The 15,241-nt window shown below is 29.7% G+C and overlaps 1 protein-coding gene across 1 annotated transcript in view; it reads right to left on the bottom strand.

The window, feature by feature from the left end:
• Positions 1-15,241, bottom strand: part of Nubp1 (NUBP iron-sulfur cluster assembly factor 1) — a 49,755-nt gene that overhangs the window by 21,702 nt on the left and 12,812 nt on the right. The window contains exon 4 of the mRNA XM_075368799.1: positions 3,311-3,379. Within this exon, the coding sequence (XP_075224914.1) occupies positions 3,311-3,379 (69 nt within the window). The remainder of the gene's footprint in view (positions 1-3,310; positions 3,380-15,241) is intronic.

Genomic DNA, 15,241 nt, shown 5'->3' with positions numbered 1-15,241 from the left:
AGTAAATTCCTCGGTAATCACATTCTTCAGATCCTGTAGGGTGTTGATGTTGTGGGAATAAATTTTGTCCTTTAAAGAAAGACTAGTGGGGTGAGGTCTGGAGAGCAGGCCAGCCATTTGATTGGCCCGTAACGTCCAACCCAACGTCCAGGAAATGCCTGGTCTAACCGATTCTGTACTGTTGTAGCATAATGAGGGGATGCTCCATCCCGCTGCCATCACAACTAATCAAAGAAGTCTCTCTGTTGGAGTAAAGAGTAAACAGTATCCCTAATGAGCTCCAGGTAATTCTCACCATTGACGCCATCTTCAAAGAAGAAAGAGCCAATGATTCCCATCAGAAAATTCACTTCCACTAGAAGTTGTGATGATTCAAACTGTGGTCTACTACTTATGGGTCACCTGATATAATACCTAAGTATTACAAGGGGTGTAAAGTATTGGATGCACCTCTTTCAGCCTCTCCAATATAAACGTAAACCTCACCTTCACAAGTTGTAACTAAGGACTGTTATATGGCACACTCTTATCACAGAGGAAGCTCTGACAACTGTTTGAGTAATCACCAAAATAAGTGATCCCTCTCTACCAGTTCTAAGTGGCCTCTTAGGAGAACAGAAGAGCGGGAAATGTCTACACACTCTCTTATCCTTGGAGTGGGAAATCATTCCTAAAAGCAGACAAATCATAGGGTCAGTGGTGTAGAATGGAGAAAGTAACAGGAAACTGCTCCATTAAAGATCCAAAATGGATATCCCTAGTTGCAGATACGGCAAAACCAAAGCAGGTAATCCTGAGAGGAAATTTGTGTTTGAGGTTAAAATTTCCACAATTGAATACCTGGTTGGAGACTGTCTCAGGATTAATAAAAATAAGATCAAGAACACCCAACAAAGATATGAGTAGATATGTGGAAAGTAAGAAGAAAATAAACATTGCCAGCAAATTGGAAAGCATAAAGAAGGAAATGGAGTGAAACAATATAAATACACTCTGCTTATGTCAAGTTAGATAGGAAGGAGAAGTGAGTTCACTTCAGTTGCATGTAAAATGATATATGTAGGTGAAAAAAAGAGAAACAGTGTGGAAATCAATCATGAAGAAGAATATAGAACAATACCGTCTCAAGAGTGAGTCATAACAATTAATGATAGAGTGAGTAAGGCTACAAGATTTAAAGAAAAGACAGTGGACACAGTTGCCATCAGGTCTACTTTCCAACATCAGATACCTATGAAGAAGTTGCTAGAGTATATGACCAAAAAAATCAAGTGCATGATGAATTAGGTAAAGGGCAAGTTATAACAATCAAAATAGGAGAGTGGAATAGTGTAATGGGAGAAGTAAGTAGAGGAAAGGTAGTTGGCAAATGCAGACTGGTGGCAAGGAGTGAAAGAGGAGAGACTAATTGAATTCTGTGAAGAGAATAGGATGGCAATAGATAATACATAATTTAAAAATCATAAAAAAGGATTTTACAATTGGAAAAGTCCAGATCTAAAATGATATCAAATCAACTTTATTTTAGTAAAGCAGAGATTTGCAAATAGTGTGAAGAATTATAAAAACTAACCTGGAACTGATATATATATATATATATATATAGATAGATCATAATCTGCTGATTGCAGACATAAAAACAAAACTAAAGCAGAACAAAAACACAAAGTGGAATACTGATATATTAAAAGCTGAAAAATGAGGCTTCAGAGCTAAAGTAGAAGAAACAATCTCCACAACCTCACCTAAACAGGAAGTCAATGAAGAGTGAAATTCTATAAAATAGTGAGTAAAAGAAACCCTCGATGAAGAATCAGGAAAACATAAAGGTAAACCGAAAAGAAATGAATAGATAACAGATAAAATTCTAGACAAATAGAAAAAAGAAGTAAGTGGAAAAGTGCTAATAACTATGAAGAAAGAAAAATTTGCAAGAAATTAAACAATGGAATAAGGAGAGAATCACAAAAGGTCAAGGAAGAATGGATGAATGGACTATGTGAAGAGATAGAATCTTTGAAAAAACAAGACAAGACTGAAGAATTGTAGAATACATCAAGAGAATTGAGTAAAGTACATATAAAGAAAATAATTAATAAGCAAGGAGAAATAGCATCAGACATATAAGACACAAAGCTTATTTGGAAGGAGTACATAGGAGATTTGCACTATTCATCAAATAACCATGAAAACCTATACATCAGTGACAAACAAGAATGTATGATGAAATGAAGGGCCCAACATTTTAAAAGCAGACACAGAAAATCCAATCAGCAAGTAAAAACACAAGAAAGGTACAACAATCCGTGATGAGTTACTAGCAGAGGTGTTAAAAGGCCTTAGGGGAAGGTGCAATAGATACAGTGAAAAAACTTGGAAATAAAATCTATGAACCTGGTCAGCGGCCAGAAGACTTCCTTAAAATACTAATGATATCCTTGCCAAAGAAGAAAAATACCAAATATTGTAACAATTATAGGACAAGTCTAATATTCCACGCAAAAACATAAAAAAGAATAATACTGAACAGGATAAAGGGAAAGATAGAGAGAATGTTGGATAATAAGCAGTTTGGCTTTAGAAAGGGAACTAGAGTTGCAGTAGGTTGTATGGGAATTTTGATAGAGAAAATAATAGATTTTAAAAAAAATTTGTACATATGTTTGTTTCATTGATTGGGAAAAAGTCATTTATCATGTTAAATGGAATAAACTAATGAAAATCTTGAATGAAATAGGACTGGATTGGAGGGATAGAAATAAAATAATTACACATAGGACAAGGGGTACAGATTCAAATAGAAGGAAAAGAAACAGAAGCAGTAAGGATGAAAAGAGGAGTTACACCAATCCTTCTTAACATTTATGGAGACCAACTAATTCAAGAAGTTTTGGAAGACTTAAAGGAGGGTGATTATATGTCAGTAGGAGGAGAAAAAATAAACACAATTAAATATACAGCTGAACAAGCAGTAATGGCTACAACTGAAGAGAAGCTACAACAAATAATGGATAGAATAAGCAGAGAAAGTAGCTAATGACCAAGTCTTGACAAATATTTTGAGAGTAGGAGTACAATTAAGACAACACAAAGAAGAAAGCTAACTGGATAGGTCACATACTAAGATATGACTGTGTTCAAAAAGTAATAATTGAAGGAAAGATTGAAGGTGTGAGGAGAAGAGGAAGAAGCAGAATAGGAATGTTGAATGATTTGAGACGGAGACAAAGATATAATTTAAACATCATGGAGAACCCAGTTTCTTGATATCTGTCAATAGACAGTTCTACTAAAGAAAGAGAAATAATACCTGTTCATCTAGAGCACCCATTATTCTTGGAACTGATGGTCCACACACATCCACATCTAATACAGCTACCTGAAACAAATATATTGAATTTCAATAGTTTAACATCATATGACAGAATGCAAGACTCCTGTTTATAAAATTATTTCAACAAAACAAAAACATTCAGCTGTCAATTTTAACCATCAATACATCTGGCTTTACTCATCTCATAAAAAAAGGGATACATCTACAAAAAATTATTCAAATGAACTTAGCTAAGGTCTAAACCAAACAACCTTTTTAAGTAAGTTTTGTATGCAGATATAAAATATGCTGTTCGTAATATAAAATGAATGACAGATCATAGGAATAAAGATAGAATTTTTCTCTATTAATACTTATAAAGCTTATTAATACTAAAGCTTATTTAAAAACATCCTGCTGATTGGGCAGTAAGAATTATCTAGGATGATGTTTTTGCTTACCACACACCATTTTTAGCTAAAATTGATGTTTATATAATACTTTGTGACTGCTTTAATATTTTAGTAGGGTACCTGTATAAATTTGAAACCATATCCCATCCCTACCTCCCTACCCATTAGAGACTGACTAAAACTTTTAATAGCTTTAATACCCTGTAAATAAAAGTCAACTGATAAATTTTAAGATTGATACAGGCCACCTTTAGTTATTAATCAAAATACATACTGACACACATGCTTATGAAGAACAGAATTCCCCAACTCCCTTTTTCATTCTTATTTTATTACCTGAATTTAAAAAAAATTTTTTAAATAGGTAAATGATTTTTAGGATGATTACCACACCTTGCATTTGTTGCTCGTTTTGTAGTATGCACTACACTAATTGCCAGCAAATTAAAAAAAAAATCTACGAGATTGGTAAACTTCTTTTTGTAAATCGGTTAAAAAAATTATTAGTATAATAATCAGTTAATCAGTATAGCAATGAATAGTTATTTAAATATTTTCAATGATTACAAACATCAATGTTAAATGAATCAGATCAGTAGTAGATTAACATAATAAGAAATGGTATCGATAAATGAATTTGAATGAATCTACAACAAAAAGTCTATTTCAATAAAAGAAAAAATTAGACACTCTAACACTGTAATTATGCAGCCTAAAGCACTCTACAGCACAGAATGTATACCCTTAAATAACAAAAATAAACTGGAAGACAAAAAAAACAGGAAGAAAAATTTTAATAGAGATTCCAGGACTGATCAAGACTGATGGAATCTATACACTAAGATCACACCCGTAACTTTTCAAAAATACTGAGGAAATCACAACAATTTTTAACAAAAGAAGATTAAAATTTTTGGACATATTAGAAGAATGAATAAAAATAGAATATTAGAGAAAATCTTGAATTTTATTGAAAACAGAAAAGCACAAACCAACTGGTACAAAGAGATGCTAAAGGACGTAGACAAACAAAACATCAAGATGGAACAACTCTAGAAACAATCTCCAAAAAAATAATCTAACAGATCACGGGATTCCAAGAGATTAAAAAACAAAAGACCAAAACACATGGTCAGAGGTGAGGAAAACGTTCTCTCTGAAGATGAAAAAATTTTGGGAAGAGAAGAAGAATGAAAAAAAAATTTGGCAAGGTGGTCAAAATGAAATGGAAAAAAGATTGTAAAAATCACATGACTGCAACACATATTTATAAATATGGGTGACACACAAATAGAAAATAAACCTATCATTAAGTTATAATGAATATACCTAAACATGCAACTGACGTAATAAAATTAGCACATTTATTACAATGGAATACAAAAATTTTAAAATCCAATTCTCTACTTTCTTTAGAAAATGATTAAATTTTTTCTTTAAACATTTTTGCAAAGTTCAACATTTTAATGATCATAAAAATAACTATGATCATATAATAAAACAGAAAATAACGATAGTATAATACTTTTTCCTTGTTGCAATGAAATATCTTTTCATCTTATTTAACAGCACTGTACATACAATATACAATAAATTTACACTAATGTTACAAATAAACATTCTTTTTCAAATTTATTTTATCAATGATTTTATTTACAAAAAATTTATAATATAAATTTTATCAAATAATTAACTTACTAAATTTATTATTTACTAATAAAAGTTACATATTAATAAATATATAAATCTAATCATATAAAAGCAAAAGTTTGTGGCAGGTCCATTTGCAACAGCATCGTGCGAGAACGAACTGACCGACTGCTTTCAAATTTTCAGGATACATTCATGTTATCCCGGAGAAAGTTTTGTCATAGATCAAGGCCCTACCCGCTTGGGGCTGAAATTATTAAGTTTTCCTCATCAAAAGTCTGTGTATTTTAGTTACTACTATTCTGTCTTTTGTAATTTAATTTCTTTTCCAGGTATTTGAAAGTCTGTATATTTTAATTATTATTTATCAGTTTATGACAACCATGAGGATAACAAACACAGTGAGGGTCCAGGTGGCTCTCAATGGCTACTAAGGAACTCAGGAAGTTTTGAGAAAACTGAAGACAAATTGATAATTTTATTAACATTTTCATTAAATGTTAATGTTAAACTCAAGCTGCTGCTTGAGTTTACAAGATTGGTATTTTACAAGATTTTTCCTTTCTTCCCCTCTCATTGGTTTTGAAAATGTGCGCTTCCATGCGGTGGTGCTGGATTGCTTAATCTGATAAAGAATAGTTTTAAGTGAACTAAAACAAAACCCTCTAGGCTCACAACCTTAGTTATACAACGTTGGGCTTCTCCCAATCACTTAGAAAAGTTAATATCATAGGATGTGGCTTCTTACAAAAATCACTACTCTGAAAACAAAGTCAGGTTTTTGGATTCCACGGTGTTTGACAGTTTGAAGCTAGATGGAAAATCAGAGCACCACAAGAAACAATTAATAAAAATTTAAAAACAAGAAAAAGTATTACTTTGGAATCCACAACTCATTAATTCAAGTTGGAGAATTAAACAACTAACCACAGAACTTCACAGATTTAAAATTTCTGTTTTGGTTTTCAAGAAACAAGATTTGTGGATGAAGATAGTTTTAAATCGAATGGCATAAGAATTTTTAAAGGAATACTTGGACCAAGAATAATGAGAAATGTCCCACACCTTGGCACTGCTTTTATTTTCAACAAAGAGTTTCTAGAAACTGTAATCGACTTTAGAAGTGTAAATCCCAGAATCACTCTTCTGACTAGCTATGAACAAAAATAAAACCAGATCGACTTTAGAAGTGTAAATCCCAGAATCACTCTTCTGACTAGCTATGAACAAAAATAAAACCAGAAATTAATAGTCATGCAGCCATAAACAATGATAATAAAACTAACCCTGAAAAAGTAGATTATTGGGATACCCTAGAAAATGAGATCTTCAAAATTCCCCGAAACCATGTTAAAGTTTTACTAGGAGACTTTAATGCACAGCTACGGAAAGAAAGAAATTTTCTCAAATGATAGGAGCATATCGTTCTCCTATCAAACATACATTAATTAATATCTGTCAAACAATTGGGCTTTCAATAATGTCAACACACATCAAAGTAAAACCAAGAAAAAAGAAGTCATGGGTATCACCCAAATCTTTATTAGGAGAATTTCAACTAGACCTTGTGGCAATATCCAACTGTCAAAATATTCCAGAACTTTAAAGTCAGAAAGTCTGTCAACGTTATATCAGAGCACAATCTCTCACAGATCAAGTTCAACTTTATACCATCATGAAGAAAACAAAATAACAGAACCAAAGTTCCTAGAATAGACCATAAGCAGCTTGGTGAAAAATCTGACGAATTTGAAAAAATCTTAAAATAAATATTGTGCCATAAGACCCAAAAATGCATATATCTCCTTTGTCAACTTCCAGATGCTTATAATTCAGTCGACAGAGAATCTTTATTAAACATTTAGTAGAGTACGGGGTAGACCAGAAAACACTCACTGACACTAACCATCACTTCATATCCATCAAACCAGATAAATTAAATCTTGCAACTAAGAATATACTTAACAAGAAAACCCCATTCACCAACGCCAAGAAGAATTACAACTCTGTAGTTAAGCCAGTAATCCTGCACGGCATAGTCACCCAGCTTACCCAATCTAGAAAGTTTTCTAAAAATCTGAAGAATATTGAGAAGAATGCACAGACCCAGAATCAGAGAACAAGATTAACACTTAAATTCAAACAAATAAATCTATGAAAATCTAGAAAACCTGGAAACCACAATGCAAAAGAGAAGACTAATATTCTACGGATGCATGGTTAGAATGAGTCCTTCCAGAATCATCAAACAGATTTTTTTATGAATTATTCAACATGAAAAGTATGAGAGGTTATACCAAACAAATCAAAGAACTCCAACAACTTAAAATTAATGATGAAACAGCTTAAATAGAAAAGAATTGAAGAATTTAGAAAATGCATCAACAAAAGTTCTTCTTGCAAGAGAGAAGAAAAAACAATTTGGCAATAAATGGTCTGAAGAAAGGAAAGCACTTCAATCTCAAAGAATGAAAGACCTATAGAAAAGGAATAAAGAAAAGAAGAGAGTCAAAAGGAAATTATATTCGCATGACCCGTAGTTGGCCTGTTCATATAAAAAAAAAAAATTAAACCTCACAGATATCAACACAGAAAATCACGGAATTTGTTAGAACTTCACTAGTAAGAGTGAAGTTCATTGACAACAAAGTCAATGAATTACGTTTTCACTTCTAAACATGACCTAATCTAAAAGTGAAATGAAAATGGGATAAAAAATTTAAAAAATAAGCATGAAAACATTATATTTTAGTTCAATTAGATTTGCAATAAAGAATACTTTCAATAAATACCTCAATTTTGTTAGACAACATTTTTTTTCCATTTGATACCATAGGACTCGAATATAAAATTTTATTCATTTTTTAATGTGACTTAATGAATCACACCGTTAGATAGCAATACTTGATAGTACTAGGTATTGTACAAAAACTTGATAATGTACTTGAAATAATAAAACTTACTTGAAATAAGTAAGTGCTCTTATGTAAATGAAAGTACTGATGATGAAATAATTTTTTTAATTACAATCACTTCTTTAAAAAAATAAGAGTATTAGTTTACAAGAGATTATACTAGTTTTATTAAAAAAGTAATAAATAAAACCAAAATACATTCGATTGGTAAAATCGAATTTAATGATAAAAATCAAGGGTTACACCTACAAAGTAATAAGTGCAATATTACATCACGAATCGAAGATTCATGAAGGTCATTAAACCAGTTTTATTAAAAAAAGGAAAAATATGGAATGAAGTGAATGATATGACTATCAACAAAAAAAATTGGCTGTGAAATTTAAAAAATGTAAATTTCTTTGTTCTAGAAAGGCAATAAATTTTAATAATACTTCCATAAAATAACAATCAGCAATTCATAAAAAAAATAGAAGAATCTAACAAAACAGTGATATCCAAAAAAAATACAATGAAACTGTAAACTGTAAGGTAAGTCTCACAGATATCATTTCTTCCGCTCAAAAAACAAAAGTTTCTCTAATATAAATAAAACTGTTTTTAACAAAACTATACTGATATCAAAAAAGTTAAGACTACATTTCTATTATCAAAATCTGTTATTAATTTATAATTTTCTTTAAAAGAATATATATATATATATATATATATATATATGTTAAATATATGTAATAGACAATAAATATACAATAATAGATAATAAACAATGTTTAAGCGTTCCATATAATAAGCAAAAAATAGAAAAATTTGTTACAAACCTCTTACTGGCCCGATTTTATTTATTAAACAACAAATAACACAAATCACATTTACACAAATAATACAATTCTTATGATTATTCGTTGTTTAATAAATGAAATTGGGCTGGTAAGAGTAACAATTTTTTCTATTTTTTGCTTATTATATAGCAATTGTTTATTACATATATTTAACATGTATTTTTTTTAAACAAAATCCTAAATTAATAACAAATTTTGATAATAGAAATGTAGTGTCTTACTTTTTTTGATATCAGTATCGTTTTGTTTTTATTTATATTACAGAAATTTTTGTTTCTTGAGCAGAAGAAATGATATCTGCGAGATTCTTACCATACGGTTTACAATTTCATTGTAATTTTTTTGGATAATAAGTAGACTTAAAAATAAACAAAAAATTCTTGAACTTGCCGTCACAAAAAGCAAACAAAAATTTACGCTTTATATTTTTAAAAAAATCAAACAATGACAGGCAAATTTTTTACACCTCAAACCATCCAACCTCACATGAAGTCTAGGATTAATGCCTACAATTTACACAATCATATATATATGTATATCACCAGTAGATCATAGAGAAGATCTTAATATTATGAAATATCTAGCCAACACACACAAATAGATTAGCCATGCAATTGAATCACTTACAAAAAATATTGTTAACTCTGAGGACAAAAAAAACAAACATACGGGGATAAAAATCACCAAACACAATTCTATAAGAATACATAAACTGAACTGACTCACTGATAGCACTAGTTCTATAATGAGAACAGGAGTTTCGAACAAAAATACAATGACCACATGAAAGATCACAGTTAACATAATCAACATTTTTCAATTTTCTACAAAACAAATTTCAGATAAAAAATTTAATTAATAAAACTCAAATTATTTTACATAGATATCTAAAGAGACCATACCTGAACATGCTTAATCATTATGAAATAATTCCAGAAAAATAAATTATTAGACAAATGATCACAATAAAATACTTATCGATTACATCCTATATATATAATTTCCTAATTAAAAGAAAAGACCACAGCAAACAATTTTAGCCAGAACCTCAGCGCCATATCATCACTATCAAAATCACTACAGTCAATTGTAATAACAACTTAAATTTATTTTTATGAAGTCAAAATTAGATTTTGCTATTCACTAAAAATTATCATTTTAAAACTAATAATAAACTGATTCATTTAACCTGCACAGTATTAAATAACACTGACAGTAAAAACTATGAGTATTTATAAAATTATTACTTTTTTTAATTTTTAATTTCAAAAGTAATGGCAGTATTGTGCGAAGAAAAGTCCACAAAAAGAGATATGGACACCCTAACATATATACTAAAATGTAAAAAACCTGTCTTAAATGGAATCTGGACATCATTTCTTGACAAAAATTTCAATGTTTATATAACACTCATGAGTAACAGGCTTCATATTTATTTGATTTCAGTAAAGTGAATTTATATATAAGCCACTTTTTTAATTCTATTGGACATAAAATGGTTTTTTTATTTTTATTTTTTAATAACAGTGAATTGATTTTTAACGCAATTAAAGACAGAAAAATGTATAAAATAGACGGTAAATCGAATTTTTTTCTTGGCATTATGTACAATTATTTATTGTTTAAAATATTTTTATAATATAAAAGTTGTCAGTATAATTTAACACAAACAATTAATTAAGAGTATTATTAAAACAATTAAAAATATATAATTAGTAAAGGATAGAATAATGTGAAAAAATAATTTTGAACTCAAATTTGGAGAAGAGGTTTATTATAGATATAATTAAATAAAACAAGTAAATGTTATTTCCTGAAATCTAACAGGAAATTTTTATAACTCTAGGGGAGAAAGTTTGAAATATTAAGGAATCAATAAATAACAAATTCCCAAACACAAGTAGAATATCAAAATGTTTGTGTGCCAGGTACGGTTATTTCCCTCCTTTTACTGCCATCATCGCAATTCCCCCCCGGAGGGAGAACACCCGTCTCGTAGCGTGTCTGGCTGCTACACCACCCCCTCCATTCTTTACTGCCATCACCCCTTATTACCCTTTCACCAACTGCACTGCACGGCCTGAATTTTCTAAAAGGCAAGTACAAATGTGTATTAACAGACATCTGTAATATAAGGGAGGCAGTAGGGCAACCTGACTCCCACTCGTGCATACAATTACCACACATTTAATGAAAGGTATGTAAAAAAACAAATAAATTTTATACTACAACATAATCTTATCAATGCCTCCATAGTTTTAAAATAAGTTAATAATATATAATTATAAAATCATACATAAAAAAACTTTTAAAGTTCTTTACTATATTCAGATTTAAAAAAATAACTAATAATAATAATCTTGATTATATTCAGCTTTTTACTTCCTTGTGTGAAGTAAAGGAAGTATTGTTTAGTGAAAAATTTCGGTTTCCAAATAGATTGAATATCAAATGTGATAATAGGTAACCATCTTATCTTAATCTTATTATCTTACGATTCCATCTTATCTAAAGTGTTTTGCTTAAAAAAAAAAAATATTTTTGGCAAAAAGAATTATTAATTTTATTATTTTAAAAAAGTAATATTGTAAACATTCTTTCATACTTTCAGACGTTGGATTTGTTAGTTTTGTTTAATAATGATTGTTTTTCACTGAACAATACATTATAAAAATGCACGAATGCATTGTGCTTTGGTTTTAGTGTGCTTTATTTAAAAGTTAATTAAGACTTCTCATTTTATTACTTTAGAAAAAATTTTTAAAAAAGTAGTTCAAGGTAACATGTACTAAATGTACTAAAGGTAACATGACAAAAACACCAAATTAAAATTATTACATGTTAGAAAAATAAAAAAAAACTCAATAAATCACTAAAAATCAAAATATCCAAATAAAAGAATGTTAAAAACATATATTTAATAAAAATTTTTGAACAGTATTTTCATCATAGACTGTACACAACAGATTCAGAAGGCTAATAAATTAAACTATAAAAAAAAAATTAAAGACGTAATTAAAGTCAAAATTTAACTTTACAAAGGGTTATCTTATGATAAAAAATCTATTCACAAACAAAACCTCATACAGAAGTATTTTTACAATATAATTGATTGCTAAGTTATTAAAATAACAAATAAAAAGCCATTAAATAAACATGAATAAATAAAAGCATAAACAGTAAAATATTATTAATGTTTAAAAAAGGCAAAATAATAATAAATTTTTTCCAACATTTAATTACTACTTTAATACATACACTAAGTTTACGACTAATAAAAATATTATAAATAAATGTTTTAAATCAATATTATTAACTTATTCATAATATATAGAAGTCATAATATTTATTAACCATTTGACAGATAATATATTATTTAAATACTCTATTACTAATGAAACCTAACACTTTAAATTATGCATGTCTGTTAGATGAGATAACCAAACAGTAGTATGACCTGATTTAATACGACTTACTTCTGAAATCTGCAGAACCTTACTTTTACATAATGCACTTTTTTAAAAGCATGATCGGTTTTCTAAGGAAAGTGAGGAATAAAGTGGTTTCTTACTCTGCATTCAATACTCTCACCAGGGAATAGGATTAAATTATGAAAAAGGCATTAAAAAAACTTACTTAATAATAAATTTTATCGATACCTTATTTAATATAATACTTAAAATAAATAAATGTTAATCTATAAGAATATTTTTTTATTAAAATTTTAGTTTTTCATAGACAAAACTTTGTTATTAATAAGACAAGATTCATTAATAAGTTCAAGCATATTATTATTAATTTTTTTAAATGAATATATTTTTAAAATGTAGTGTTCAAAAGTGACGCAAGCTTATGTTGCTGGTTTAACTGAGTAAAATTGAGGGAAAAATGGGTTACACAATGCAGTAGAGAATATTCATCACCTCCCAATACATTAGATGTGCCAGTTATGCACAGATCCAGAATACCTTCACAAAAAATTATCAAGCGGCTGTACAAGTTCCAAGAGACAGAGAATGTGGCAGATGCAGCCAAAAGTGGTCAACTGAAAGTGTTAACACCAGAAAAGTTGATTGATGTGAAAGCTGCATTATCCTGTTAGTACCAACAGATCAACCTATCTAACCACTCTGGTACCCCCATTAGTAGTGCCCACATGACATTCTGCAAGTATTTAAAGGTGCATACATATAGAATTTGTGTTGCTCATAAGTTGCTACCGTCAGACACTGGAAAATGTGTAGCTATCTGTCAGTGGTTCATATCATCTGTAACACCAGATGGGGATGAACTCTACGATTAGTTTTGGTCTGACGAATCATGGTTCTATCTTGATGGATATATGAATGCACAGAATTCACGCATTTGGTGCACAGAAAATCCACATTGGCTACACGGACAAAAGTGGGAGTTTGGTGTGCAATTTCACATAGGCAAATCTTCATGGCACAATGAACAGTGAGCCCTACATACAGTGGTACAACAATTTGTAACCGCTATACCTGTAGACCAGCTAGAGTGCACGTGGTTTCAGCAGGACAATTCTACAACTCAGCCAGCAACAGTATGACTTTCTTGGATCAGTGTTTTTATGAGGAAGTGATTTCAAAGGGGTAGTGGCCCCTTGATCTTCTGACTTTTTCTTGCAGGGATACCTTAAGGATGCCGCTTATAAAACTCATCCTCACACCATTCCTGAATTGCAGAGTAAAATTGAACAATGTGTCGCTGCAATTCCTCAACAAACATTACATATGTTTAAGAGCGCATGCTCTTAAACACATGTAAATTTCATAATTTGACGTAACCTACAGAATTAGTATTTTTTGAAGTTCAACTGGCGCAACACTTGTCAAACTTCATCAAGAGATCGATTGTGGTAACTTAGTGTGCGGAAAAAATTTATATTATTTAGCCGATTAAAAAAGTTATTAGTAATGTTACAATTTTATAACTTTCAAGTAATTTCAATACCTCTTTTCAGAGATTTTCCCCCGAAAAGACTTTTCTAATACCAGTAACACAAAAGTTTGCAATACTATTATTATTATTAAAAAATAAGTTCCGGTGTAAACAGTGTAGAATGTAGAATTCAATTAAGTGAACTGCATAATGTAGGCTACTTTCAACAACTATTGTAACTTACTCGTTTTCCCATAAGGTTGCATTACTCTTTTTAACATCCTGTAAAAAAATACACAAGAAATAAACCAAGAAAATCATGATGGGTTATGGCAGCATTTTTTGTTTGGATTATGGATATACTGCCTATTCTTCAAAAATTAAAAACTAAATTTATTAAACATAATTCAAAGGGTTTTGATAAAATTTTAATGTTGTTTGTTATGAAAAATATTATACTTTTTTTACACATTAATGGCAGAAAATTTTCATAAAAAAATATTTTAAGAAAATTGCTTACATTTTTCTTAAAATATTATTTTTTTTAGAAAAATGTTTTTAGAAACACATTATTTATCAATATGTAAAAAATATAATTATTTTTTTAAATACAAATATCGTAAATACTGACTGAAGAGACTATAAAAAGAAACCAACACAGAGTTGAGATACCAACCTGCATCAACAAAAAATACCAGAAAGAATGGCAGTGGAGGATTGTGCTCGACAAAGTCATGTACAAAGAGTTAGAGCCATCACTGATACCGTGCGTAAGAGGCAACTAGCATTCTTTGGATATATCATAAGGATGCAGGATTCAAGCCTTCTGAAATGGCTAGCACAGTACAATCTCAACTCAAAAAACACGAAGACAGGATGGATCAGAGAAGGAAATTGGCCTTATACCAGAAGACACTACAGATAAAATAAAATTAAACTAGAAAATAAAATTAAACAAGAAAATGTAGAATAAAAACACTCACTTCACATTCACAAGAAAAACTCACAACATAAAATTTTCAACTCTAAAAAGGGCACAAAGATTGGGATGTATGAAAAAGTACTGGGAGGTCGGCAAGGCCCAAACAGTCCCATCGAAGAGACTTGGATAATGGACTGACTAGTGTGATCATAAAAGATAATAACAATTATAAAATATTTTCTAATAAACTACAGTATATACTTAAAAAAATATATATATATATTTGT

This window comes from Lycorma delicatula, chromosome 6 (genome assembly GCF_047948215.1).
Source record: "Lycorma delicatula isolate Av1 chromosome 6, ASM4794821v1, whole genome shotgun sequence".
Taxonomy (NCBI): domain Eukaryota; kingdom Metazoa; phylum Arthropoda; class Insecta; order Hemiptera; family Fulgoridae; genus Lycorma; species Lycorma delicatula.
The sequence above is the reverse complement of the archived record's forward strand: the minus strand, read 5'-3'. Positions and strand labels throughout refer to the sequence as shown.